This window comes from Oncorhynchus nerka, linkage group LG15 (assembly GCF_034236695.1).
Source record: "Oncorhynchus nerka isolate Pitt River linkage group LG15, Oner_Uvic_2.0, whole genome shotgun sequence".
Lineage (NCBI taxonomy): Eukaryota > Metazoa > Chordata > Actinopteri > Salmoniformes > Salmonidae > Oncorhynchus > Oncorhynchus nerka.
This window is the reverse complement of record NC_088410.1, coordinates 42,565,436-42,589,560: the sequence shown is the minus strand read 5'-3', so window position 1 is coordinate 42,589,560 and position 24,125 is coordinate 42,565,436. Positions and strand designations below refer to the sequence as shown.

General features: G+C 40.1%; 1 protein-coding gene across 7 annotated transcripts in view; it reads left to right on the top strand.

The window, feature by feature from the left end:
* LOC115142705 (equilibrative nucleoside transporter 1-like) overlaps positions 1–16,192 on the top strand; it is a 34,455-nt gene extending 18,263 nt beyond the window's left edge. For 6 of the 7 annotated variants that reach the window (XM_065001614.1, XM_065001615.1, XM_065001617.1 and 3 more), the window contains 9 exons: positions 707–846; positions 4,048–4,182; positions 4,280–4,377; positions 4,818–4,896; positions 6,970–7,049; positions 10,566–10,674; positions 10,879–10,964; positions 14,133–14,332; positions 16,021–16,192. In XM_065001614.1, coding sequence (XP_064857686.1) covers positions 707–846; positions 4,048–4,182; positions 4,280–4,377; positions 4,818–4,896; positions 6,970–7,049; positions 10,566–10,674; positions 10,879–10,964; positions 14,133–14,332; positions 16,021–16,132 — 1,039 coding nt within the window. In that variant the 3' untranslated portion in view covers positions 16,133–16,192. The remainder of the gene's footprint in view (positions 1–706; positions 847–4,047; positions 4,183–4,279; positions 4,378–4,817; positions 4,897–6,969; positions 7,050–10,565; positions 10,675–10,878; positions 10,965–14,132; positions 14,333–16,020) is intronic. The other variant, XM_065001620.1, reaches the window with a different exon arrangement.
* Positions 16,193–24,125: the final 7,933 nt, after the last annotated feature.

Genomic DNA, 24,125 nt, shown 5'->3' with positions numbered 1-24,125 from the left:
TGGTGGGAGTGTGATGGTGTGGGTATGCTTTGCTGCCTTAGTACCTGGACGACTTGCCTTAATAGAAGGAACCATGAATTCTGCTCTGTATCAGAGAATTCTTCAGGAGAATGTCAGGCCATCCGTCTGTCAGGTGAAGCTAAAGCGTAGTTTCGGTCGTGCAGCAAGACAATTATCCAAAACACACAATCAAGTCTACGTGAACATTGCTAAAAATCAACAAATGTGAAGTTTTGGCCCACTCATTGGCTAGAATGGTCCCACCTGATCTCTCCTCCTCCCACCTGCCTTCCATCTTTGAGGACATGTATTTCCATTGTTAGAGCAGTCACTAGAAGTATCTTGCAAATATAATAGACAATCTTTGACTGGAGTAGGACTTTAATCTTTTGCTGGACATCTAATATGATAATGTGTGCATGTATTGAGCAGGCATGTTTAGATTTCCTTTGGGGTTCAACTTAGACAATTGTACCCTTTTACACTATCTTGCCGACCCAAGCGGCACTGTACTGGAGCAGATATATTATTTTCACATTGTCCTTTCTAGCACGGTTCCAGCAACTACAGTGGATGCGTAGCCAGGCCATTGCATTTCAGCTTGGCCCTGCCTAGTACACTGTGAAAAGTGTACTAGGCAGGAGAAACACTTGTAATAAGTATAAGATTGACCTCAGATATTTCACTCAAACTCTCTAACTCACAGGATTCCTCAGAAGTTTCGGATCATGGGCAGCCTGGCAGTGATTTTGGTGGTGTTTCTACTGACAGCCATTTTGGTTAAAATAGAGATGGCACCCCTCCCCTTTTTCACGTTGACCATGATCAAGATTGTCATCATAAACTGTGAGTTTTTGCGGCCTTTCTAGTGTCCCTTTTTGCCTCCTTCCTCCCTCTTTTTAACGTGTCAATCCTCTGAGTTGTCCTGAAAGTAGAACTAGTCCTCAGCACCCTCAATGTAGTATGTCTTTATTTAAGATTTTACATTTAGTTCATTAGCAGATGCTCTTATCAAGGGTGACTTACAGTCAGTGCATTCAACTAAGGTAGATAGAACAATCACCTATCACAGTCATTGCAAAGAATAACATTCCTCACTAAAGCATCTATCAGTAAAATCAGTGCTTGTAAGATAAGTCAAGTGTTAGTGCAAGAATGACAAGTAAGGTATTCGTTTTAGGGGAATTCACAATGCAGAAGGTTGGTGGCACCTTAATTGGGGAAAATGGGCTCGTGGTAATGGCTGGAGTGGTATAGGTGGGATTTGTCTTGGAATATTCTAATCAAGTGAGAGAGACTTTGTCACTTCTTCAAACAATCATCTTTATTCAATATTGATTAATTATTGCAATAGTGAGCCTGGTCGACCCCACACCCTTGAGTGTTGGACCGAGTAACCTAACCTTTACACAAATGCAGAATACTATTTTTAGCTGACACAAAAAATGCTTAATCATGATTGGATCCACACATCCCATGCAGATTGGGGCATCATAAGCCACTCTGGGTTCATCCTGTCGTTATCTGCACGTGGGTTGTTGTCTTAACCCCACCCTGATTTAGTTTCCCAGATGCAAGGATTATTTTGAGACAATGAGGGATTGTTCTACTCCTTAGCTATCTCTAGTAAAACACATTATTGTCTATGTAATGCAGTCTTTAACTAATTTGTCAGCTCAAGCCAAGTGTTTTCTTTCCAATGCTACCAGTTATATGCATATCCTGGCTTCAGGGCCTGAGCTGCAGTTTACTTTGGGCATGTCATTCAGATAGGAAGTGGAGAAAAAAGAGGTCTAGCCCTCAGAAAAATATCAAGAATATATTAGGGAATCCAATATGGTGTAGCAGTGGGATGTTTTGATTGTCTTTTCCCATCCCTTGTATATATCGTTTCTTTCTTCGTATATATTTTTAATCTCATTTTTCCATCTACGGACTGAACATACTCTTTTTTATACTTTAGAACCGTAACCCCCTTCAAGTTAGCCAGCTACTAGCTAGTTGTCAGTTAGCCAACATCGTTAACTGAGACATCTGCCAGCTTCCGCCCGGTCAACTCCTGCCAGCCTGCACAGGGCAATATCAACCCAGAGCATATCGGACTGCATTTCTCCACCATATCTCCGGATTCCTACCACAAGCTCTGAACCTTTACTCCGGATCGTCACAGTTAGCTAGCTGCTATCTGAGTGGCTACTCCTGGCTAATGTCTCTGTCCCGAAGCAAGCACCAGTTAGCCTGGAGCTAGCCTCGAATCTAGGCCCATCTCCCGGCTAGCCGAATAGATCTATCAAGCAATTCCTGGACTTATATTACTTCACCCATCCATCACGACATAACCGTTCGAGGGGGTTTCAACAGGCTCCCCCGTTGCGACGTCCCCCTGAGGCCCATCTGCTAGCCTGCTGCTAAACCCGGCCTGCTAGCTGTCTGAATCTCCGTGCCTCCAGCTCACCTAGCTACTCACTGGACCCTATGATTACTCGGTTACACATGCCTCTCCCTAATGTAAATATGGCTTGTCTATTGCTGTTTTGGTTAGTAATTATGTCTTATTTCACTGTAGAGCCTCCAGCCCTGATCAGTATGCCTTAGCTAGCCATGTTCTTCCACCCCCCACACATACAGTGATCACACCTGGCTTAAATGGTGCTTCTAGAAAGAAAACCTCTCTCATCGTCACTCAATGCCTAGGCTTACCTCCACTGTACTCACATCTTACCATACACTTGTCTGTACTTTATGCCTTGAATCTATCCTTCCTTGCCAGAAACACTTGACCCAAGTTAAACAATTTAAAGGTAATGCTACCATATACTAATTGAGTGTATGTAAACTTCTGACCCACTGGGAATGTGATGAAAGAAATTAAATCTGAAATAAATATTTCTCTCTAGTATTATTCTGACATTTCACATTCTTAAAATAAAGGGGTGATCCTAACTAACCTAAGATAGGGAAATTTTACTAGGATTAAATGTCAGGAATTCTGAAATACTGAGATTTAATGTATTTGACTAAGGTGTATGTAAACTTCCGACTTCAACTGTATACACTACCGTTCACAAGTTTTAGAACACCTACTCATTCAAGGGTGTTTCTTTATTTTTACTATTTTCTACATTGTAGAACAATAATGAAGACATCAAAACTATGAAATAACACATACAGAATTATGTAGTAAACAAAAAAGTGCCTTGATGATAGCTTTGCACACTCAACCAGCTTCATGAAATGTATTTCAATTAACAGGTGTGCTTTCTTAAAAATTCATTTGTGGAATTTCTTTCCTCCTTAATGCATTAGAGCCAATCAGTTGTGTTGTGGAAAGGTAAGCGGGTATACAGAAGATAGCCCTATTTGGTAAAAGACCATATTATGGCAAGAACAGTTAAAATAAGCAAAGAGAAAATACAGTCCATCATTAATTTAAGACATGAAGATCAGTCAATACGGAAAATGTCAAGAACTTTGAAAGTTACTTCAAGTGCAGTCGCAAATTAAATCTAATGTTATTGGTCACTTATACATGGTTAGCAGATGTTAATGCGACTGTAGCAACATTCTTTCTATAAGGCACAACATAATCTGAAACACAACCAAGACAAACTGTAAATGTATCCAACAAGTTTGTAGAGTCACAAGTTTGATGTAGTCATTGTGTGCTAGGAATATGGAAACCAAATACAAAAATGTTGACTACTTTAATACACTATAAGTGAATTTGTTCAAATACTTATGACAAATACTTCCATTTCTAAATGGCAAAACAGATGTGTATGATAATACCCTCAAATTAAAGGTGACAGACATTCTGTACTGTTGCCTCATGAAACATTTGATCTCAAATCCAAAATACTAGAGAACAGAACCAAATTAAAAGATTTTGCTTCACTGTCCAAATAAATATGTTGAGTAGTATATGAGCAGTTAATGGGGCAGATTGGGACACTTAATGAGTAGTCATTAATTCATCAAGCGATAATTCCTTGCTGTATAACTGGACTCTGGTCAGAATTATGACTGTTTTTTTTACAACCTCTTCAGCCTTTGGAGCTATCCTGCAGGGCAGTCTGTTTGGCATGGCAGGCCAGCTGCCTACCAAATACACCACACCCATCATGAGTGGGCAAGGCCTGGCGGGAACTTTCGCTGCCTTCTCCATGATCTGTGCTATCTCAAGTAAGTCTGAGAGATGATACAGGGGTTGGGGGCAACAGTGGCATTCCAAAGTCAACTCTCTCTCTCGCTCTCTCACTCTCTCTCTCTCCTTCCCCAGGTGGCTCGGAGATAAATGACGCTGCTTTTGGATACTTCATCACAGCCTGTGTAGTGATCTTATTGGCCATAATATCCTATGTGGTCCTCCCTAAACTGGTAATAACTCAACTCTGGATTTTATGTTATTACATCAATTTGGCTGAAAAAGTGCTTAGGAGAGTTTACTCAATGATAATAAGTAATGCAAATAATGCTTTCGGGCAATTTACCGTAATAGTTACCAAACTTTGCAACTGCACAGTGTTTACTGTAAATTTATTTTTGTAGAATGCTCTGTATACATTGTTAAAAGTTGTCCTTGTGCATAGAGTTGTATGGTTTGTTATACTATGAAATCAATGGGGTTTCTTTGGTATACATTTTAAGGTGAAAAATGGTTACCCTTTCACAACATTTAATTCACTACTTATTGATTTTCCAGTGTTGTTAAAGGACCAAAATGCATAATACCTCCATTTGATCCATTCCAGTTGATCTCCTCCGTTTAACTACCATCCCCACTGTGAGATAATTTGTCGTTCTGAACCTTACTTTAGGAGTTCTACCAATATTACAAGACCCAAAGTGGAAACAGAATTATTGAGGAGGAGAACAAGCTGGATCTACTCAAGAAAGGTAAAACAACATTTCTGTTTCTTAGATTTGTGAAAATATTAAATGTAGAAATAAGACAAAGACTCGAAATTGAGCTCGGGTGCATCCTGTTTCCTTTGATCATCAATGAGATGTTTCTACAACTTGATTGAAGTGCACCTGTGGTACATTAAATTGATTGGGCATGATTTGGAAAGGCACACACCTGTCTATATAAGGTCTCATTGTTGACAGTGCATGTCAGAGCAAAAACCAAGCCATGAGCTCAAAGGAATTGTTCTTAGAGCTCCGAGACAGGATTGTGTCGTACCACAGATCTGAAGAAGGGTGCAAAAACATTTCTTGCACTCTTTGATTATCCCCAAGAACACAGTAGCCTCCATCATTCTTAAGTGGAAGAAATCTGGAGCCACTAAGACTTGTCCTAGAGCTGGCCGCCCGGCCAAACTGAGCAAACAGGAGAGAAGGGCCTTGGTCAGGGAGGTGGCCAAGAATGCAATGGTCAGTCTGACAGAGCTCCAGAGTTCCTCTGTGGAGATGGAAGAACCTTCCAGATAGACAGCCATCTCTGCAGCACTCCACCAATCAGCCCTTTATGGTAGAGTGCCCAGACGGAAGCCAGTCCTCAGTAAAAGGCACATGACAGCCCGCTTAAAGTTTGCCAAAAGGCACCTGAAGGACTCTCAGACCATGATAAATAAGTTTCTCCGGTCTGATGAAACCAAGATTGAACTCCTTGGCCAGAATGCCAAGCGTCACATCTGGAGGAAACCTGGCACCATCCCTACGGTGAAACATGGTGGTGGCAGCATCATGCTTTGAGGATGTTTTTCAATGGCAGGGACTGGGAGACTAGTCAGGACCAGGGGAAAGATGAACTGAACAAAGTACAGAGAGCTCCTTGATGATAACCTGATCCAGATCGCTCAGGACCTCAGACTGGGGCGAAGGTTCACCTTCCAACAGGACAACGCCCCTAAGCACACAGTCAAGACAACACAGAGGTGGCTTCAGGACAAGTCTTTGAATGTCCTTAAATGGCCCAGCCAGAGCCCGGAATTGAACATCTCTGGACATACCTGAAAATAGCTGTGCAGCAATGCTCCCCATCCAACCTGACAGAGCTTGAGAGTATCTGCAGAGACGAATGGGAGAAACTCCCCAAAAACAGGAGTGCCAAGCTTGTGGCGTCATACCCAAGAAGACGCATGGGTGCTTCAACAAAGTACTGAGTAAAGGGTCTGAATACTTACAGTATGTAAATGTCAAATTTCAGTTTCTTATGTTTTATAAATTAGCAACATTTTCTAAAAAGTGTTTTTGCTTTGCAATGTGGAGTATTGTGTATAGATTGATGAGAGAAAAAAAACAGTTCAATCAATTTTAGAAAAAGGCTGTAATGTCACAAAATGGGGAAAAAGTCAAGGCTCTGAATACTTTTAATAAACTATGTTAAAACGTACCTCTTGAATTGTTCTGACATTAGAAGCTAGTAGCCTAGTCAAGGATGCATCATGCACTATTTCAACACTACAATTGTGAAAGACCAAGTGGAACAAAAGCAACCTTGAATTTGGAGGTTTAAAATATCCCTCTGGTGGCTAAGACCTATTTTCAGAAATTATATTGTTTGGTGGACATAAAGTCTAAGATCTTTGATAGGCTGATGTGGAATTTGTTAGAGGAAATAATCACCGGACAGGACAGCTGGTCAGGTTAGGGCTAAATGTGCCAGGCTATCTTATGGGAACAGCTATCAATTCATGTAGCATTGGAGCACATGCAACTGGCTGATGCAAAATAATGTACTTAGAAAAGGTTTCATGTTTGCAAGTACGGCCCCAATCATGCTGTACTCCTGTTTTATTGTAAACAAACACTCTATAGCCTCAAAACATGGTTAAAACTGTAATGTTAATATCATGGATTGTTAGTCCTTGCATCCATAGCTCTGTCTATGAATATGAAAGTGGTTACATTTCTCCAGCCCTATCCCTCAGCTGTTTACTGAAACAGTGGAGGGGTCTCTGCTTTGCTATTGTTTGAACTGCAGATTGCCCCTTTAATGGATTGCCTTGTTCCTTAACCTCTCAGAAAATGCATCAGAGACTAAACCCGTTTTCAAAAAAGGAGAAGAGGAGCAAAACGTGTCCATGTTGACCATCTTCAAGAAGGTAAATTAAGGGCTGGATTCAATCTACATTGTTGAAGTTCAACTTTATTGAATGATTGAAATGTAAAGGCAATGTTCCTCCTGAAATAGTACCCGCAAAACATCAGTCTCAACGTCAACAGTAAAGAGGCGACTCCGGGATGCTGGCCTTCTAGGCAGAGTTACAAAGAAAAGCCATATCTCAGACTAGCCAATAAAAAGAAAACATCAGCCAAAGTACACAGACACATGGACAGAGAAACTCTGCCTAGAAGGCCAGTTTTATTGCTTCTTTAATCAGCAATGTTTCATTGGAACACAGGAGTGATGGTTGCTGATAATGGGCTTCTGTATGCCTATGTAGATATTACATTAACAAAATCTGCAGTTTCCAGCTACAATAGTCATTTACAACATTAACAATGTCTACATTGAAATTCTGATCAATTTGATGTTATTTTAATGGACGAAAAGTGTCTTTATTACATATCTTTTATTAAGTCTTTATTCATATAAATAATCTGATTTATTGAATTCAGACCCCTTGACTTTTTCCGCATTTTGTTATGTTACAGCCTTATTCTAAAATTGATTAGATTGTTTTTTCAATCAACACAATACCCCATATTGACAAAACAAAAACAGGTTTTTAGAACTTTTCGCAAAAGGATATAATATCACATTTACATAACTATTTAGACCCTTTACTAGGTACTTTGTTGAAGCACCTTTGGCAGTGATTACAGCCTTGAGTCTACTTAGGAATAACGCTACAAGCTTGACACACATGTATTTGGGGAGTTTCTACCATTCTTCTCTGCAGATCCTCTCAAGCTCTGTCGGGTTGGATTGGGAGTGTCGATGCACAGCTATTTTCAGGTCTCTCCAGAGATATTCGATCGGGTTCAAGTCTGGGCTCTGGCTGGGCCACTCAAGGACATTCAGAGACTTGTCCCAAGCCACTCCTGCATTGTCTTGGCTGTGTGCTTAGGGTCGCTGCCCTGTTGGAAGGGGAACCTTCGCCCCAGTCTGAGGTCTGGAGCAGGGTTTCATTAAGCCACTCCTCAGTAAAAGGCACATGACAGTCTACTTGGAGTTTGCCAAAAGGCACCTAAAGGACTCTCTGACCATGAGAAACAATATTCTCTGGTCTGATGAAACCGATCCTGACTAGTCTCCCATTCCCTGCCGCTGAAAAGCATCCCCACAGCATGATGCTACCACCACCATGCATCACTATAGGGATGATGCCAGGTTTCTTCCAGACAGGATGCTTGGCATTCAGGCCAAAGAGTTCAATCTTGGTTTCATCAGACCAGAGAATATTTTTTCTCCATGGTCTGAGAGTTCATTAGGTGCTTTTTCTGAAACTCCAAGCAAGCTGTCATGTGCCTTTTACTGAGGAGTGGCTTCCTCTAGACACTCTACCATAAAGGCCTGATTGGTGGAGTGCTGCAGAGATGGTTGTCCTTCTGGCATGTTCTCCCATCTCCACAGAGGAACTATGGAGCTCTTTCAGAGTGACCATCGGGTTCTTGATTGTTGACCAAGGCCCTTCTTCCCCTATTGCTCAGTTTGGCCGGGCAGCCAGCTCTAGGAAGAGTCTTGGTGGTTCCAAACTTCTTCCATTTAAGAAAGATTGAGGCTACTGTGTCCTTGGGACCTTCAATGCTGCAGACTTTTTTGGCACCCTTCCCCAGATCTGTGCCTTGACACAATTCTGTCTCGGAGCTCTACGGACAATTACTTCGACCTCATGGCTTGGTTTTTGCTCTGACATGCACTGTCAACTGTGGGACCTTATATAGACAGGTGTGTGCCTTTCCAAATCATGTCCAATTAATCTATTTTACCACAGGTGAACCCCAATGAAGTTGTAGAAACAACTCAAGGATGATCAATGGAAACAGTATGCATCTGATCTCCATTTTGAGTCTTATAGCAATAGATCTGAATACTTAGGTAAATAAGGTATTTCTGTTTTTTATATTTAATACATATACAAACATTTCTAAAAATCTGTTTTCGCTTCATCATTATGGTGTATTGTGTGTAGTTTGCTGAGGATTTTTTATTTAATTTAATCCATTTCAGAATAAGGCTGTAATGTAACAAAATGTTAACGAGTCTGAATAGTTTCCAAAGGCACTGTATATATTAAAGGGAACTTAATTGAATATAACATGCTTTTAAAATTCAGTATTGGTGCACAGGCCTACCTTCAAACTCAGGGCCTCTTTGCTTGACATCATGGGAAAATCCTCAGACCTCAATAAAAACATTGTAGACCTCCACAAGTCTGGTTCATCCAAACACCTGATGGTACCATGTTCATCTGTACAAAAAAATAGTACGCAAGTATAAACACCATGGGACCACGCAGCTGTCATACCACTCAGAAAGGAGACGCGTTCTGTCTCCTGGAGATTAATGTAATTTGGTGCGAAAAGTGCAAATCAATCCCAGAACAACAGCAAAGGACCTTGTGAAGATGCTGGAGGAAACAGGTACAAAAGTAGCTATATCCACAGTAAAACAAGTCCTATATCGACATAACATGAAAGGCCGCTCAGCAAGGAAGAAGACACTGCTCCAAAACCGCCATTAAAAAGCCAGACTACGGTTTGCAACTGCACATGGGGACCAAGATTGTAGTTTTGGAGAAATATCCTTTGGCCTGATGAAACAAAAATAGAACTGTTTGGCCATAATGACCATCATTATGTTTGGAGGAAAAATGGTGAAGCTAGCAAGCCGAAGAACACCATACCAACTGTGAAGCACGGGGGTGGCAGCATCATGTTGTGGGGGTGCTTTGCTGCAGGAGGGTCTGGTGCACTTCACAAAATAGATGGCATCATGAGGGAGAAAAATTATGTGGATATATTGAAGCAACATCTCAAGACATCAGTCAGGTCGCAAATGCGTCTTCCAAATTAACAATGACCCCAAGCATACTTCCAATGTTGTGGCAAAATGGCTTAAGGACAACAAAGTCAAGGTATTGGAGTGTTCATCACAAAGCCCTGACCTCAATCCTATAGAAAATTTGTGGGCAGAACTGAAAAAGTGTGTGCGAGCAAGGAGGCCTACAAACCTGAATCAGTTACACCAGCTCTGTCAGGTGGAATGGGCCAAAATTCACCCATTGTGAAGCTTGTGGAAGGCTACCCGAAATGTTTGACCCAAGTTAAATCATTTTAAAGGCAATGCTACCAAATAGTAATTGAGTGTACGTAAACTTCTGACCCACTGGGAATGTGATGAAAGAAATAAAAGCTTAAATAAATTATTCCCTCTACTATAATTCTGACATTTCACATTCTTAAAATAAAGTGGTGATCCTTTCTGACCTAAGACAGGGAATTTTTACTAGGATTAAATTTGAGGAATTGTGAAAAACTGAGTTTAAATGCATTTGGCTAAGGTGTATGTTAAATTCTGTCTTCAACTGTATATCCGCAGGGGAAAAGGTGTCTGTGGTGGCCTCAGCTGGTCTAATGTGCTTTCTTCTTAAGCTCTGATCCATTTACTCTAGATCTGGGTCCTGGCTCTCTCTGTGTGTTTTGCCTTCACCATCACCATCGGCACCTTCCCGGCAGTCACTGTGGATGTGAAGTCTACCATCGCTGATGGAGGCACCTGGGGTGTGTGTGGGTGTGGGTGGGTGGGTGTGGTACATGTATGCGTGTATCTATCTATGATAAGAGCACGGTTAATGAGTCCATATTAGAGTATATGACTTGTCATTTTGCCAGCACTTACAACATGATCATATTCAGTCATTCACAACCAATGAAAGACAAATGAACAGACGTGGTCTCTTATTGTACATTGCTCTCTCGTCTCAGAGCTGTACTTCATCCCCGTGTGTTGTTTCCTGCTCTTCAACCTCAGCGACTGGGTTGGGAGAAGCCTTACTGCTGTGTGTATGTGGGTAAGTCACCAAAACAAAACACTTGTAAATAGAGTGAAAGAAATTGGTCAGTTTTAACGGAAAGGCCTGAAACTAACTGATTCGTATTCAAGTTTTTCATATTGTGAACTAAGGATTCCAGTTTACAGGTCTGGATTACATTTAGCTCTCCACACACAATTACGTGATAATGTCCTAGAAGCACTGGTTTGGAGGATAGCCTATATGTGACCCAACAACTTTATGTTAGATTAAGTCAAATATTGCGATTTAGCTTTTTGGATTTGTTGTTGTTGTACAGAATCAGATATTCAAAATGATATGTCATATACACTATAGATGGAGGAAGCAAGGGAAAGTTATGCTGCTTTGAAAGTTGATAAACCTGTAAAACCAGGAGACAAATAGGAGAAAATGCCCTTAAAAGATTTTGTAGAGATTTTCATACCTGTTATAGAGCTCACCCTTGTTTGCACCCATTCAGCATCGTTCACACCCTCTTAAGCCTTAGCCACGCTCATCTCTTTATATCAGCATTGCATTTTCCTCCAGAAAGTGCTCTCTACTTAAACTTTTGCCCACTGAGCTTTGTCGATAGCACCGGCTACATTCAGGGCAGCAATGTTTTTGAGAGCAGTAGCAACACTTTTGCAGTTGTCCATAGATATATTGTTCCAAAAATCGGTGGTAGCAAAGATGATCTAAATAATGGGGAAGCTGTTATAGACAGAAGCATGTGACATAACGGACCAATAAGGACTCATCTCTCGACATGTCTAACCCCTCAATTGTTTTTCAAATGGTCCTACAGTGTAGTAGGAACCTGTGTTCCCTGGATCCTGTAACCAGACACGGGTGTTAGGCCCGAGATGAAGTCGAGGGCCAGCAAACCTTGCCAATAAATTCTCTATACCACGGCTTCAAAGCTATTATCACTTTTATACAACGGTTACCAACATACAAAAATAATTATGAACATATAATATTTTCATGAAAAATTTTGTTTATTCATATTACTTCCACGAAGATATAGTCCAGAGGTTGCTACCCATGCCCACTGGTAGTTCGTTCGATTTGCATTGTTGCCAGCTATGCTGACTGGTCATTCGTTTGAATGACATCATTGCCAGCCAATCCAAAAGGTTGTTAGTTTGCTTAGAAGGTTGCTACGTCAAACAATAATGTTTTCTATGGAGGCTCTTCCCGTTTGTTAGCTCGCGAACTACACAGCTAACACAATCACTTCAAACTGAAGCGGGAAAAACCGCAAACTAGCTGCATTTTGTTTTGTTTGACCTGTATTTTTGTAAATGAAAAGGAATCTCCGCACACTGAGGATCAATGCACAATTTTCAATATATTTAGGCTGAGTTTTCAGTCGTCAAACCTTCATCAGAGCATATACAAACACACTGACAGAGGCCACATATAGACAATATAAACTCTCAAATAAGTCACACTTTTTCTGAGATAATTGATTACTGATGTGCATCCTGGTGTTTGTTGTACACGGGTGTTGCTCATCACATCTGATTGCATTAACGCACGTTGCCTATATGTGGCCAGTCATTGTGTTTTTGTATCCTCCGATGAAAGTCCGACGACCCAAAGCTAAGCCGAAATACATTTAAAATTGTGCATTGATCTTGAGTGTGCTGCGATTCCTTTTCAATTCAGTTCTACTCTTCATCTCGTGCACTTCAGCAACGTTGTGACAGATTGTTAAAAAAATTCTACCAGTTTTTCTATTGACATTTATTTTAATATATCCATAAAAATAATGCTGATTCATGATTTCGACTGTCTGAGAAAAGCTGTGTGTTCCGTCCCAACACATTCATTCTCTATGGGACGGTCGATATTGCATGTCAAATGAATGTTGCAAATGTCACAGTGGATGGATAGAAATAAAATGTTATTTGTCACATGCTTCATAAACAACAGGTGTAGACTAACAGTGAAATGCTTACTTACGGGTCCTTTTACAATAATACAGAGTTAAAGATACACTTATTTTTTTAGATACATATGTACACCAGGAATAAATAGACAGTGAATAACAATAATGAGTAAAAATAACATAGCTATATACAGAGAGTCCAAGTACCAAGTTAATTGAGGTAGCTATGTACATATAGGAAGGTGTAAAGTGACTACGCAACAGGATATATAATAGACATAGGCAACAGAGTATGTTGTGGGTGTGAAACGTGAATGTCTGTGTGTGTGTGTGTGGGGGGGGGGGGGGGGGTCATATGTAGTGTATGTGTGTGTTGGGGTGTCAGTATGTGTGAGGGTGTGGGTAGAGTCCAGTGTCTGTGCATAGAGTCAGTGCAAACGTTGGTGAAAAAAGGGTCAATGCAGGTGGTCCGGGTAGCCATTTGATTAGCTATTTAGCAGTCTTGTTTAGCAGTCTTATGACTTTGGGGTAGAAGCTGTTCAAGGTCTTGTTGCTTTCGGACTTGGTGCACTGAGGCCGCTTGCAGTAGCGGAGAAAACAGTCTATTGTTTGGGTGGCTGGAGTCTTTGACAATTGTTTGGCCTTCCTTTAACACCTCCTGGTATAGAGGTCCTTGATGGCAGTGAGCTCGGCCCCAGAGATGTACTGGGCCGTACTCACCACTCTCTGTAGCGCCTTGCAGTAGATGCCTTGCGGTTGCCGTACCAAGCGGTGATGCAGCCAGTCAACGGTGCAGATGTAGAACTTTTTGAGGATCTGAGGATAAGAAACACAATTTAATAACAGGTGCAGACATATTTCTGAAAATGTGAGGACAATCAGACTTGTGACAAGATCAGGACAGGACCCATGGTCATTAGTATAGAAGGGGCTAGACTAACGTACTATTCATCAGTTGCTTACTGCCCCACACCCCCACAAAAAAAGAAATCCCTTGAAGATAAATATATATAATTTTGCAAACAAAATCTGTGATGTTGAAGAATCAGAACAATAAAGGTTACCCATAAGCCTTTACTGACGTGGTAAATTTACCATCTGAGATAAAAATACAGGTCAACACTGAACTACCCTGAATTTCAGATAAATAAATAAATAGATATAAATAACTACCTTATCTTGTGGTGACCGGCTTAAAACATACACAGCAGCAATGTTTTATTGAACATGCACTTGAGTGCTTTTCATTGAATGTGAATGTGGTGTGTCTGGCATCCCTCTACTTTCAGCCTGGGAAGGACAGCAAACTGGTGCCCATTCTTCTGGTGGCCCGTGTGATCTTCGTGCCGCTCTTCATGCTGTGCAATGTTCAGCCCCGCTACAAACTGCCTATCTTCTTTGAACACGACGCCTGGTTCATCGTCTTCATGATAGTCTTTGCCTTTTCCAATGGATACCTGGCCAGCCTTTGCATGTGCTTTGGGCCCAAGTAAGACCTCTTGCCTGGGCACAAACCCAAATAGATCAACTTTCAAGGTACCGGGCAACATTTTACTCTCTCACAATGACTCATGTTGTGAGCAAACTAACCATTTGCTAACAAAAATTTGACATAGATGGGATTAGTAAAAATACAACATTTCTTTATTAACAGAGAAATCCCATTGAGACCTAGGCCTATTTTGAAAGTACACAAATTATACAAAATATACAAACACAACGTAATAATAACATAATATTTACAATCAATTTAAGAAAAGCAATCACATTCCTCAACAAGGAGCAGGTAGCCTAGCGGTTAGAGCAGTAACCGAAAGGTCGCTGGTTTGAATACCCGAATCGACAAGGTCAAAAATATGTCGATATTCCTTTGAGCAAGGCACTCAACCCTTATTTGCTCCAAGGGTGCTGTATTACTATGGCTGACCCTGTAAAACAACACATTTCACTCCACCTATCTGGTGTATGTGACAATAAAACATCTTACTAAATTGAACTGCCCTAGAGGTAACGGAGCACCAGGGTGCAGAGGTCTGCAGATCATTCCATACACAGGGTGCAAAATAACTGAATGCTAATTTCCCCAGTTCTGTAGAGATCAACGGGACCTCTGGATTTAGCCATCCCTGTGATCAGGTCTGGTGACTCGTATAATTGAACAGTGAAGTATGGTACGGTGGACGTTTGTGCAAGAAGGCTATATAAACAAAAAGAGAGCAGTGTATCGATCTACGAGACGGCCAGCTTACTTTCTGAAATAGGATGCAATGATGTGTACTGAACCGGTCACCTGTAATAAAGTGAAGTGTGGTGTGGTAAACTGAATTTAATGGTTTCAGTGTAGTGGCACCTGCAGTCGTATAAATGGTGTCAACTGTAGTCTAGCATTTGCAGGAAAGTTGACTGAATGATCTGCTTTCTGCTGTTCAGAAAGAGGCATTATCTATTTCTAAAGAAGAAGCCCATTTTTATTCTCAACTTTATTCTCAACTCATCCATATGCTTTTAAAAAGATTCATTTTTGTCAATCCAGATGCCCAGATATTTATAAGCAGGGACACGATCAATGTGGGCACCATAAACCAATTTCCAGTCACCTGATCCAGGACAATTTCAGACAACCTTTTTGAATGTGTAAAGATCGGTCGACAGTGTCGAACGCTTTAGACAAGTCAATGAATAGAGCAGCACACTATTTCTTCCTATCCAAACAAATTTACTCCATCATTTACAACCAGTGATGCTGCCGAGAAGGTGCTATGCCCTGGTCTGAAGCCCGACTGATGCACATTTAGAATAGATTTTGAAGTAAAGAAAGATCTTGGCTGAGCATTTAGTCAAGGATTCAAACATTTTAGCTAGGCAAATAAAGTTTAGAAATAGGGTGATAATTATTAAAGTCACAATGTCTGTTAGAAGGGCGAGGCATAACACACATGGTAAACGCAAAGCAATTCTGTCCTACCAAGCAAAAAGGCATTAACTGCTCATAGCGTGGAACTGAGAAAAATGGCTTTCATTTCGTTTTTGGAACTGCTGTCTATTTAAAATGTTATGGTTAGTTTACTCACGTTGCAAGTGTCCTTACGAGAGAAAAATGTCTCCCAGGTTGACAGAAATTAGGTTGCACCTAAAATCTTACCACACCTGATCGGCTGTCATTCTCTCTCTCCACAGAAAAGTTGCTGCTCATGAAGCGGAGACAGCTGGAGCCATTATGGCCTTCTTCTTGTCCCTGGGTTTGGCTCTGGGAGCGTCCCTCTCATTCCTCTTCAGAGGCCTGGTCTAAAATGGCACCCTGTAGAGAACATGACCCCAAATTGACCTATAAAACTTGCATGGTAACAAATTGAAATGTATTTGTCTCTTTTTTAAACAAACGATACTGATTCACCTCAAATCTGGTCTTCCAAATAATGGAAGGTGGTAAGCAGCTCAAGACCAGGATTCAATCCGATAGCACTTTGTTGGCTATGCGCTATTTAAAGGTCATTTTCCGATTGTAGCGACATATACAGCGTTTACCGTGAATGCGGTCTCCGTGAACACAGGAACATTACCTTTAACAGCCGGTAGTGTGAGGATTCTTTTGTTTGAAAGCTACCAAACTAACCAAAACTGAATTAAGTAGAGCATTTGTGAAATTAGGCATCTACAGGTTCCTACTATCCATGGGAGATCACATGCAATTCAGTGCTCCCCTTCTGATTCTGTAGTATTCCAATTTGAATCCTTATGAAGCCATGAATCCTTATGAAGCCATGGGGTGGCAGGGAGCCTAGTGGTTAGAGCATTGGACTAGTAACCGAAACGTTGCAAGATTGAATCTCCGAGCTGGCAAGGTAAAAATCTGTCATTCTGCTCCTGAACAAGGCAGTTAACTCACTGTTCCTAGGCCCTCATTGAAAATAAGAATTTGTTCTTAACTGACTTGCCTAGTTAAATAAAGTAACTTTTAAAAATTTGCTCAATACAAAGCAAACACAATTTATGGCTATATTAACTGTCATTTATTGGCAAATATATTTAATCAGTATGAGTGCAATATACAGTGTAATCAAATCAAATCAAATTGTATTTGTCACATACACATGGTTAGCAGAGGTTAATGTGAGTGTAGCGAAATGCTTGTGCTTCTAGTTCCGACAATGCAGTAATAACCAACGAGTAATCTAACCTAACAATTCCACAACTACTACCATATACACACAAGTGTAAAGGGATAAAGAATATGTACATAAAGATATATGAATGAGTGATGTACAGAACGGCATAGGCAAGATGCAGTAGATGGTATCGAGTACAGTATATACATATGAGATGAGTAATGTAGGGTATGTAAACAAAGTGGCATAGTTTAAAGTGGCTAGTGATACATGTATTACATAAAGATGCAGTGGATGATATAGAGTACAGTATATACATATACATATGAGATGAGTAATGTAGAGTATGTAAACATTATATTATATATATTAAGTAGCATTGTAGCATTGTAGCATTAATCATGAATAACACAATCCCTACAAGAAAGTGATGTGCAGTGAGATTGACTCAGCGAGATAACATTGCAACGAGCAGCTCGGCAGATATTGAGATGAGCATGAATCTGCCAGTGGGAGGACCTATAGGAGGACGGGCTCATTGTAATGGCTGGAATGGAATAGATGGGAGTCAAACATGTGGTTGGATACCGTTTCATCCCGTCCTGCTATAGCTCCTCTCACAGCCTTCTCTGGTATCTGTGCATGTGCATGGGGGCACATCACGCTGCCACAATGGGACCAAAACAGCTGCGGGGTCAAAACAAAATCATTTTAGCCTTGTCCATCAACACTCTTAGTTGTTGTGTAAATGTACCTGATATAGTGTTTACTTTGGGCATGCAACGTCATCTCACTGAGTCTACCTTTAGTCATGTGCCCTAACGAGCTGACAAAAACATGGACAAAGCCAAATCAGCTCCAGGCCATGGTCATTTTGACAGCCTCCATTTTTGTTAATAAGAAATTACACAAAGAGCTTTGTTACAATGACTGTCGTTGCAAACTGCCATATCGCCATGGTTTTTTAAATGTTGCTTACGGTAGTGTATTGTTAATGTCTTAATGGAGTGTCACAAAAACAGTATGGTTTTACTTTAAATTATGACAGTATGATTAGCAGCCTTTAAAAGCCTACTTTACAGTAGCAGGAGATGAGGAACAATATCTTGAATCTATACCTAGCGGGGTATCACTTAAATGTTATGCCCTAATGTACATACAGTCATGTGAAAAAGTAAGTACATCCCCTGGAAAGTAGTATTGTTTTTGTAAATATTTGGACAGATGGATATGTAATCTTCACTTCAACACTATTGGCAGATAAAGGTAATTTAAATGAAACTCAAAGATTATATTTTGCAATCATTTATTCATTAAAAAAATTGACAGAAATACAATTCCATAGTGCGGAAAAAATAAGTCCACCCCTAGCTTCAATAGCTGGTGTTGCTTCCTTTGGCTGAAATAATTTATTGTAGCCATTTCTTTGAACTGTCTATCAATCTCTTATATCGACTGGGAGGAATTTTTTCCCACTCTTCTTTACAGTACTGCTTCAACTGTGTCACGTTCGAAGGATTTCTTGCATGCACGGCCTGGTATATAATAGAATTCATGTTTGACTAAATGATGGCAAGTTGGCCAGGCCCTGAGGCAGCAAAGCCGTCCCAAACCATAATGCCACCACCTCAATGCTTTACGGTTGGTATGAGGTTCTTCTGTTCAAAGGCAGTATTTTGTTTTCACCAAAGATGACGTCTGGCATTGAGGCCAAAAAACTCCACATTTGACTCATCTGTCCAGAGCACATTGTTCCAGTAGTTTTGGTCTTTACCCAGGTGTTGTCTGGCAAACGTCAGTTTGTCTTGATATTAATTTTTGAAAGCAGACTTCTTCCTTCCTGACATCCCATGTTGGCTAAGTTTGTGCAGTCTCTTTCTGACAGCACTTCGATATTGATTGTGGCAAGAGAGGCCTGTCGATGCCTTGATGTTACCCTGGGGTTTTTCGAGACTTGTATGAGCATCTTTCGGTCAGTTGAATTTGATGGGACGACCTGTCCTAGGTAGATTGCCAGTGGTCTGTAATTTCCTCAATTTGTAGATGATCCATCGGACAGTGGAACGATGCACTTTGAATTGCTTGGAAATGGATTGTAATGCCTCTCAGACTCACAGACATCACTAATCTTTCTTCTGAGGGTATTTTGATCTTTGCATGATGTTACCACACACACATATGGTTAAGACCAAACCAGACCAAGTTTCTAATCTTTCTGGAAGGCTGGACCCTCCCAGGGTACTCTCTATTGATTTCCTAATCATTTGCACCTGTTTTGGTGCACCTGATCCTAATTTTAGCCACTTTAGGTGATGGTAAAGGTAGGGGTGTACACGTTTTTTCTGCATAAGGAAATTACATTTTTGTTTATTTTAATTGCATAACACAAGTACTTCTTTTTGTGTGTGATTTGTTAAATTGGGTTACCATTTATCAATGAACGTGGTTGGAATTTTACGAAATAGGCTTGACCCAGCATAGCATGCAGCCGCCACTTCAAATTAATGAATGAAATAATACAAATAATTGAGGGTTGTTATCTACAAGTAAATAGAAAACTATCAGAAAAAGAGCAGTACGGTAATTATCAAACATTAATGCACGAGACTAGTGTTATACGGATCACAGTAAGCAAGTGAAACCTTAATCGAACCTAGCATGCGCTCACTGTCAAGGCTCAGAACTATTTGAATGTTAATTAAGCATTGTTAAATATCCAAGCTGTGTCCCAAAACTATCATTACTGAAGTTGCACTTGAAAACCCGTTATTTACCGACTGCCTCAGACCACTCGTAGAACATCTTAAGTGCGTTGTTAGATGCGTTTTTTTCTGACAACTTCACAACTATTAAACTATGTAACTGTTTTCAAGTCACTATTGGCCTCATGGTGAAATCCCTGAGTGGTCACCGGGTCTCCGGGAACTGAGTTAGGAAGAACGCCTGTATCTTTGTAGTGACTGGGTTTATTGATACACCATCCAAAGTGTAATTAATAACTTCACTTCAATATGCTCAAATGGATATTCAATGCCTGCTTTTTTTGCCCGTCTACCAATAGGTGCCCTTCTTTGTGAGGCATTGGAAAACCTCCCTGATCTTTGTGGTTGAATCTGTTTGAAATTCACTGCTCGACTGAGGGACCTTACAGATAATTAATTGTCTGTGTGGGGTACGGAGATAAGGTAGTCATTCAAAAATCATGTTGAACACTATTATTCCACACAGAGTGAGTCCATGCAATATATTATGTGACTTCCTAAGCACAGATTGTTGAAAAAAGCCTATTAAATGGTCCCCATTCACTCGCTAATGTTAAACGAGCATATGCAGTACGAACAAAAGCAGGACAACTGAAAATAAAGTGTGCACTAGCGACACTACTTCCTCATACTTACAAAATAAAGAAGAGGTAAGCCACATTGTAGATGGCATCCATAAGTCTCTAAAATTAATCAGCAATGAGAAACCAAGTCGGTAATGTCAACGGTTAAACCATTAAAGATGCATCGCATGCCAAAACATCGTGTTTCTTAACACTGTTTTGTTTATTTACCACTGGTATGATTAAAAGTTGTTTAACCGTTGACATCTGCAAAGACATGGCCACAATTTACATGGTCGAGAAATTGGGGTTTTGTGAGTTTGTGCTAACACCCGACCCAAGGTACCAAATGCAAATTGAAATGTGACACGTATGTGGCTCTCTGCAAAATCTCTGGATGTTTTTGGAACTACTGAACATAACGTGCCAATGTATACTGAGATTTTTTTTATATAAATATGAACTTTATCGAATAAAACATACATGTGTTGTGTAACATGAAGTCCTATGAGTGTCATCTGATGAAGATCATCAAAGGTTAGTGATTAATTCTATCTCTATTTCTGATTTTTGTGACTCCACTCTTTGGCTGGAAAAATGGCTGTGTTTTTCTGTGACTTGGCTCTGACCTAACATAATCGTTTGTGGCGCTTTCGCTATAAAGCCTATTTGAAATCGGACACTGTGGTGGGATTAACAACAATATTACCTTTAAAATGTTATAAGATACTTGTATGTTTGAGGAATTGTAATTATGAGATTTCTGTTGTTTGAATTTGGCGCCCTGCACGTTCACTGGCTGTTGTCATATCGATCCCGTTAACGGGATCTCAGCCCTAAGAAGGTTTTTAATGGCTGGGTGAAGAACACAAGAGAAGGAACAGTGGTTGGCCAGTTACAGTTAATGTTTGTAAAGGAATCAATGGAACGGAGTCAAACCAGCTGTAACGGCTTCTTCCGTCGAAGGAGAGTCGGACCAAAATGCAGCGTGGTTAGTTCGATACATGTTTAATGAATGAATAAACACGATAAATACAAAAACAAGAAACGGAACGTGAAAACCTATACAGCCTATCTGGTGAAATACAAACACACTGAGACAGGAACAATCACACACAAAACACACAGTGAAACCCAGGCTACCTAAAGATGGTTCCCAATCAGAGACAACAAGAATCACCTGACTCTGATTGAGAACCGCCTCAGGCAGCCAAGCCTATGCTCAACACCCCTAATCAGCCACAATCCCAATGCCTACAAAAACCACAATATGACAACACAATAAACCCATGTCACACCCTGGCCTGAACAAATAATAAAGGAAACACAAAATACTAAGACCAAGGCGTGACACCAGCCTCCTCTGCTGATCACGTCTGTAAAATAATCAGCTACCTGAGGGCAGGTCTACCTGTTTTTTTTGTTCTGTTCTTTACAGAACCCCAATCTGTTGTGGGAACTTTTATATGATACTGCAATGTTGGTTCAATGGAATTTTGCCCTCAGCATCACAACACTCAATATTTGTATTCTACATTACCATTTAAAGACAGTTTGAGTTGTTTGCCACACAAATAGATAACATATTATAAGCCTTATTCTAATCATAAAGGCTCATACATGCTTTTAACAACTAATACCACTTCATAATTGTAAGTAAAGTGTTTAATGATACCTATACCACATGTATCAAGTCAAATTGTATTTTTTACATGCTCCGCATACAACCTTGCTGTGAAATGCTTACTTACGAGCCCTTAGCCAACAATTTTTAAAGTAAGTAAGAAACATTTGCTAAATAAACTAAAGGAAAAACAGTAACACAATAAAATAACAATTACGGCTATATAGAGGCTATATTAAAGGGGTACCGGTACCAAGTCAATGTGCAAGGGTGCGGGGTTAGTCGAGGTAATTGAGGTAATACAGTTGAAGTCGGAAGTTTACATACACCTTGGCCAAATACATTTCAACTCAGTTTTTCACAATTCCTGACATTTAATCCTAGTAAAAAATCCCTGTCTTCAGTCAGTTAGGATCACCACTTTATTTTAAGATTGTGAAATGTCAGAATAATAGTAGAGAGAATGATTTATTTAAGCTTTTATTTCTTTCATCACATTCCCAGTGGGTCAGAAGTTTACATACACTCAATTAGTATTTGGTAGCATTGCCTTTAAATTGTTTAACTTGGGTCAAACTTTTTGGGTAGCCTTCCACAAGCTTCCCACAATAAGTTGTGTGAATTTTGGCCCATTCCTTCTTACAGAGCTGGTGTAACTGAGTCAGGTTTGTAGACCTCCTTGCTCGCACTTTTTCAGTTCTGCCCACAAATTTTCTATAGGATTGAGGTCAGGGCTTAAGCCATTTTGCCACAACTTTGGAAGTATGATTGGGGTCATTGTCTTGAGATGTTGCTTCAATATATCCACATACATTTCCTCCCTCATGAAGCCATCTATCTTGTGAAGTGCACCAGTCCCTCCTGCAGCAAAGCACCTCCAGAACATAATGCTGCCACCCCCGAGTCTGAAGGTAGGCCTTGAAATACATCCACAGGTACACCTCCAATTGACTGAAATGATGTCGATTAGCCTATCAGAAGCTTCTAAAGCCATGACATAATTTTCTGGGATTTTCCAAGCTGTTTAAAGGCACAGTCAACCTAGTGTATGTAAACTTCTGACCCACTGGAATTGTATAAGTGAAATAATCTGTCTGTAAACAATTGTTTAAAATACGTATTTTCAACTTTCACTAAGAACCAAAAAGATACTTTATTTCATACTCCATCATTTGGCTAACTGGGTGGGTAAATGACCTTTCTAAAACCTCCACCTAATCACTCTCAATAGTTGATTATAATGAGATCTTAGGAATTGTCTTTTGAACTTTGATAATTAATTTATTAGTAATCTGTCAATAGTCTGCTATTTTAATTTAAACAAGGCCTAAAGCAGGTTAGGGTTTAGCATATTTTGGACTTATCTAGGATGTTTTTTAGTATTTTATTTAGGATCCCCATTAGGGGATTTTGCCGAAGCAGCAGCTACTCTTCCTGTGGTCCACAGACAGTTTCATCCAAATAGTTTGTTATGGTAAGTTTGATAGCTGGTTCTTTAGCATCCAGCATCTATTCAAAAGCATTTGAACTGCCATGAATCGGCACGATAGTGCCACCGACGAAGAAGAACAGCATTCGCGTAATATTATTTTCCTCACAATGTCGTTCTCCATGAATTTGTGAGTTCTCGGGTAAAACAGATGCCTGTCATTAAGAAGTTGGATTTTTTTTTAAATGACAAACCCTATCTACACATTTGGCAATGGGCTCGTCCACCAGTTGATCTCCTAGTATACCACAATGCAACAGTTTTTCCTGTTACGACTAATCTAATGAGCTAACTCTCTTGGTTTCTTGTGCTCGTGGAACAAAAATGAATGGCAGGAAAGTGGCCATGTGATTAATTTTCCCAGCAAATTGGGCTGAAACAAAAAAAATCCAGATTGTGTTAAATGAGAGCCAAAAACCTAACTTGATATATGGACGCACAACTTCGACTTTAATTTAAATCATTGACATCAATAAGGATTTGGTCAAATAAAGTTAGAAAGAGTGACAGTTGCTGAGTGGAATGTTTTAGAGATTACATGACATGCAGTAGAAGAGTCCCTAGCCGACCTGGTTAAATATTTAAAACAACTTCCAATGTTTGTGTTCAAGGTGCATTTGATATAACTTGATGCTTGCAATTTTGGGGCTATTCTATTTATTCCATACTAGGTAGATTAAATATAATGTAATGCAAATATTTCAGTCATTAGTCATTATTGAGGTTGTTGTCTTTTTT